Below are 6,123 nucleotides of genomic sequence, written 5' to 3'. Positions count from 1 at the left end.
GATCATCTCGCAAGTCGATCTATATCTCACACGCATGCACGTGTGGGTCGTAACTAACCATCGTTATGTGCTGGTAGTTTTTTCAGGCAACATATATACTAGTACTGGAAGCTTTTTAAAAAAACAAAGAATAATAATGCACATGTATATGTGCTAAAAATATTGACGCTCTCCTGGAATAACAAATAAAGAATGCCCGGCCGGGAAGGATAGGAAGGATCGGAAGGAAACCACTATGCCTCAGATTATATGTGACGGAAAATGGCTGAGTATATATATGCAGCGAGTGTCCAAGTGCTAATAAAACTACGAGCTCATGATCCCGTGTTGGGACTGGACTGCTAAAACCAAGGAGAGAACCGTAATTACCAGCAAAAATCTTACATCATCTAGGGACGGAACAGCTAGCGTACGGCCCCTGCACTAATTAAGGCCTAATAATGAGTGACACTGAGCAATGCCAGAGCCTGCTCATGCTGTCATGCAATGCACGGAGCCCTCTCAGGACTGGGAGCCATGAACTCTACGCATGACACTAGCTATGTATATATATACGTACGGGTACCGAAATGAGTCGAAGTCAGACCCAGATTAACATGGTTCTTCAAAGCATATATACTACTTACTCAGTACACTGTACAGTAACACTTGCATTGTGTGATGTGATGACGAGCTCTTGTTCCCCGGCCGGCCCCACATGTTAACGAGTTCTTTGTATTGCCTTTTGCAATGCTGCTAGCTATAGTATATGCACTGTGCAACGACACACGCAATGTGAGCATGCATGCTGAGATTCTTCTATATATCTTCCTCTCTTACTGTGACCGAGCGGGAAAAAACTGAGCGTCCAGCAGGAAGAAGAGAAAAGAAAAAGAAGCTCTCCTGTAGGCAATGCAAGCTTTCCAGCTCGCCCCCCTCCCTCCCCGGCCCTCTTTTTTTTCCCCCTTTAAAAAGTCTCGCTTGTAGAAAGGCTGGGATGGCATACACAAACATTGGCATTACTAGCTTTCGTGTTTCGTATGTGCATGCCTGCTGATGCTCTTCACCAGTGTAGCAGGCGGCGACAGGACTGAACTGCTGGTGCAGAAGAAACAGCGGTAACAGAAGCAGCAGGGAAGGTGCGCATGGCACAGGCCAGGCCGGGAGACAAATGCGCGGACCAAGTCCAGGGGTGGAACAGTATATGCGCGTAGCTAGTAGAGAGAATGAGATAGAGGATGAGCAAGCAAGCTTACCAAGGTAGATCAACCTCTGCTGTGAAGGATAGGATAGGATAGGAGAAGGATTTAGGATCTGACCTCCAATCCTCCCATAACTGTCTGTCCTATAGAGAGAGAAAGAGATATAGAGATCTGGATGGCAGCTGCGTTGAGCTCTGGCATATGGCTCTGACCTCTGGCTGCTGCTGAGGAGCTCCCACATTTTAAAGGCACCTGCTTGATCCCCTCTCCTCACTACAGCCGAGGTGTTTTGGAAGGAGAGCCTGCCCAAAGCACCGCAGCAAGAACAATCCATGCGCACAATACATGCATGCAGTACAATAAAGCACACTTGTCGCCCCCGGCCCTCTCATCCGATCCTCACAACTAGGAGAACCCCCTCACTACTGACATGATCATGCTGTGCATATTAGCAATTGTTATCATATGTGGGGATCGGAGAGAGCACACACACACACAGTGTTTCCTAGGCCCCTGGTCTTGCATGCTCAAACAAGGCGCTATTATCTTTCAGAAATGCAAGAAATCAGTAGGGTCTCCCCTCCAGGAGGCGGAACAAAAAGAAGAATTCGAGCAGACGAGGAAATCAAGAAAGGCAAATCGAGGCGACAAATTAACCATCGAGAAGAAGAAATCATTTTTTTATAACTTGTTGCTGCTGCTTTGTTCTTAATTTCCTTGTTTCCCCCTTCACACCGGAATTGCTAAAAAGAAATTGGGAGAGATGAGCTATATACGGGTTACGAGTGAAGACTTGTTGGTGCAGCGCAGCGCAGTGCTCCTCCACTCCAGCTCGATCGATCCTTACTTGCACCGGCCGGCCACGTACCGCCGCCGCCGCCTTTGTTTACTTGGACTGGATTGGATCTCGATCCCCTCACTCTCCACGACGACGACCGTTGGTGCCGTCTTCAGTGCACTGCAGTGGCGCCAGAAGCGGCCGCCGGCCGGGGAGCAAGTAGTAGTAGTAGTAGGCTGCTGCTGTAGAGATAGATCGTACGAGTACGGAGTAGGAGAACGACGACCACGCGGCTTCTCCGGCTGCCATGCCTTCACAAGTCAAGGTTCAAGGAGCACCTCGCTTTCCCGGAAGAGTAGGATGAGGAGGAGGACGCCTGCTGCGTCGGCGGCGCACTAGTCCTCCACCCGCCGACGTTCTCCTCCTCTGAGCCGGCGGCGGCGGCGCAGTCGAGGTTCACCCCGAACAGGCGCACCCGCTTCGAGGCTGACGACGCCACGGCGGGGGGCGGCGGCTCGGCGTGCTGCCCTGGCGTTGGCGGTAACCGTACCGGCACGGAGTCCAGCATCACCGTCGTGGAGGGCTGCTGGTGCGGCCTGTAGAAGAGAAGTTGCCTGGTGCCGGCCCCGTAGGCGTCGTAGCCGACGTGGCGGCGGCGGGTGTCAAGGTAGAGCGGGGAGGGCGAGGGCGGCAGGTGGTGGAGCACCGTCGTCGTCGTCGTCGTCGTCGTCCTGGCGGCACCGACCCCAGCTGCTGGGTAGTGGTGGTGGTGCGCGTGCGCCGCCGCCGCCCACGGCGCGTAGGGGACGACGGCGGAGGGGAGAGGGAGGCGGTGGTGGTGGTACTGGTGGTGCACGACGGGCGGGTCGGGTCGGCGCCGCCAGTCGATGAAGAGCCTGCCGCGCGCCGCCTCGCCGACGCCGCGGCCGAAGGAGACGGTGTCCCCGGCGTCGAGGCGCTTCTCCTTGACGAAGCGGCTCCAGCCCTTGGTCATCACGTAGCTCTGGCTGCTGTTCCAGTAGGAGTAGCGGAAGCGCCAGGGCTTCCCCGCGCGGTCCTCGAAGCTGAGCAGCAGGCCCTTGTCGTTCGCCGCCGCGTCCAGCGGGAAGTACCTCTCCGCGTGCTGCTTCGGGATCACCAGCCGGTTCAGCTTCCCGACGTCGCTCGGCGTCACCACCTTGTCGAACATGTGCTCCTTCTCCACCGTCGCCTGCTGCTGCTGCTGGTGGTGCTCAGCAGCCGCCCTCTCCTCGCCGCCGCCCGACCGGGTCGCGGGCGGGGGAGCGGTGAACTCCATCGATCTCTCCGATCGACGACCGGCGATCGGTCGAGATCGAGCCGGCCGGCCGTCCGTCGAGGCAGGTCGAACGTAGGCCGTAGACGCCGGCCGATCGATCGACGCTGCTGCCGCTACCGCCTCCGCCTTGAGACTTTACTTTGACCAGTGGCGCCTGATATACTTTTTGTTTATGGCACGCTACTACTGGATGGCGAAGAGTGGAGGTGCAGCTGTTACCATAGTTAGTTATACGACTTTGGGGATTGTTTTTTGTATTAGCGGATGGCTTCGGATCGGGAGAATTTAGAATTGGGGAATTTTCAGGGTTTGGTTCAGCTTGGTTTAATTTCTTGGATTGTTATTGCGGATCTGTGGTTGCTACGCGGCCCGCGCGCGGGATGGATTGATGAGGACGGAAGGGAGGAGGTGTGCTAGCGACCTGCAGGCTCAAATCAAGCTAGGGGATCGGAGGAGGAAGAAGAAGAAGGAGGAGGAGGAGCAGTGGCTGGGTAAGAAGAGTAGCAGGAGATGTGATGAGTGTGGTAGCAGTAGCAGTACTATGAAGGTTCTTGTGCATTGGTGGGACAAGGGAAAGGAGATGGATACTTACTTTTTGGCTTGCAACCAAAGGTAATTGAATTGGCCTCCTCCTTTCCTAGCTAGTAGCTAGTACTTATATTACCTAATCAGTCTCACCCACTGTAGTAGTGTTGTTAATAACTGTTGCAGTTTTGCAGCTAAGCATGTGTGTGCATGTATCATGTGATGTATGGATGCTTGGGATCGACCTCCATCTCCCTGTCACTGTGTAGGTATGCAGTACCCCTACTACTACTACTACAACTTGTATTGTAGGAGTATCCGTCATCCATGGGGCGGAGAGAGAGAGAGCGTGAGAGGAGAGGGTAGGCACAATACAAGTAGCCTGCTTTTTAAAGGGGTGAGATGAGATGGGCTAGGTAGTATAGGGGGATGAGAGAGGGTGGGCCCCTCCTCCACGAATTATCTGGTTGAGCTCATGTGAGCTTGTCCTTGTCATGCCATAGGCGGAGCCTTTATGTGAGTTAGGCAGGTGATGAGCCCCAAAATGCCAGTTGTTGCCTTGCCTGCAAATTGAGCATTACCATGTTATTCATGGGTATCTCAGGTAGTATAGTTATACTACGTACTCTATACTATATGTATTGTGCGCGCTCACTATCTTGGCGTGGTTATTTAAAGTGTATATATATACCACTTGGATTGGCACTTTGAATCTCGATCGTGTTATTTTATTGTATTTTTATATAGATACGGATGTATAGTTTGTTTTGCAGTTTATTACTAATTAATATGCAGTGAAAAAAATATATGTATGCTAAGGTGCTACTCCTCCTAGCATCAAACCATCTTCAATTTAATCTTTTTTATTAAAAATATCAGTATTACTAAACAAATATATAAATATGAGTTGTAGATTCGTCATGGAATATATCTTTTATAATATATCTATCTAGAGCCACAAATTTCGACACTAGTCTTCTATAAACTCAGTGAAGTCTAGGATAGATAGATATAGTCTGGTAAGCACATCCAAGAGACTAGTTAGACAGATCTTGAGATCCAAAGTCGCCTTATGCTAGGCCTTTTGGGGTCACACATCTAACACTTAATAAGGGCATGCTTCGGAGACCGGGGGAATGAAGGGGCTAAAATTCATTTACTATTCAATTTTAAATAGTAAAGGAATTTTAGCTCATCTATTACCCTCTCTCAAACAAAAGCCCTAAAAATATTAGCTATAAATTTCAGTGACAATAGTGAGTCAAAGACACGGAACACGGATGAACAGGCTCCACGTACACGTGCGCGCACACACAATCGGTCTACAGAGACAAATTTGCATTGCTCACTAATTTGAGAAAGATATGCTACGCACAAGATCACCTTCGTGCATATATGCAACACAAGATCAATCTATATATCCTTTTGTCCTATGTCTTCGGCTGACGTGGTTTGCGAAAAATCTTCCGCGCGCGTGCTTATCCGAAGGTTGTTAATTAGACCAAGAATACAGAATAATTTTATGTACATGTACACAATTAAAGGTGGTCTAGCTTGTACATAAAAAGTTGCTGGGGGGTTTTGTTTATTTTTTTTGCGCGTTACTGTTTAGGGTGCATTAAAAACGGATGCAGGTCGTTGACGCAAGTCAACCTAAGCTACTATATCACCTGAAAAGTTCCAGGGAAAGCAATGGCGCACGCATATATTGTTGCTTTAATTATAGGCAGGCAGCGTCGCCATATTTAATAAATCGTGCAGGCCCATTTCAGGAGGAGGCGGAGGATGGCGCATGCTTAACTCGATTTTAATTTGCTGCATATGCATGCATGCCTGCTGCAGGCCGCTCTTATCACACCGCCTGTTCCTGCTCCGGCCTGCTCGGCAAGAACAGCTCTCGAAGCATCCCTGCACAGTTCCGCCTGCCTCTGAAAACCACGCATCGTCCGTCCGTTCCGTTCATTTCCTTCCCCCCATAGATTAATTGGATGCGAATCAGATGAACGTACTCTGTGTGTTCTTGCTGTTCTCCTAAATATATAAAAAAAACCCAGTTCAGCGAATGAAAACTGATCCACGTAGCTAGTGTGTCTACAACGCAGCTGAAAGAATAATAATGCGTGCTATTGCGATGTGAATCTGAAGTGACAGTTTTTTAATCGGCATGGATCGACTGGCCCCTGAGCAGGTTTCAGGGTTATCTGCTGGGCATTATATGGCTAGAAAATCTCGGCCATTGGCAGTAGCTGAGCTTGCAACTGCAAGGCCAGCTGGTGTTGTCACTGGGCCAGGACAAGCCTAACAGGAGGGCAGCAGCTCAGGTCAGCGTCGTCGACATGGCT

General features: G+C 50.4%; 1 protein-coding gene across 1 annotated transcript; it reads right to left on the bottom strand.

Moving 5' to 3' along the window:
* Positions 1 to 1,833: 1,833 nt before the first annotated feature.
* Positions 1,834 to 4,161, bottom strand: LOC103631056 (B3 domain-containing protein Os03g0120900). Its single transcript, XM_008652066.2, has one exon. It carries the CDS (start codon positions 3,254 to 3,256, stop codon positions 2,273 to 2,275), a length of 984 nt encoding a protein of 327 aa, XP_008650288.1. The 5' UTR covers positions 3,257 to 4,161; the 3' UTR covers positions 1,834 to 2,272.
* Between the last annotated feature and the right edge of the window lie 1,962 nt (positions 4,162 to 6,123).

The sequence above is a fragment of the Zea mays genome, chromosome 1 (assembly GCF_902167145.1).
Source record: "Zea mays cultivar B73 chromosome 1, Zm-B73-REFERENCE-NAM-5.0, whole genome shotgun sequence".
In the NCBI taxonomy this organism is placed as follows: Eukaryota; Viridiplantae; Streptophyta; class Magnoliopsida; order Poales; family Poaceae; genus Zea; species Zea mays.
The sequence above is the reverse complement of the archived record's forward strand: the minus strand, read 5'-3'. Positions and strand labels throughout refer to the sequence as shown.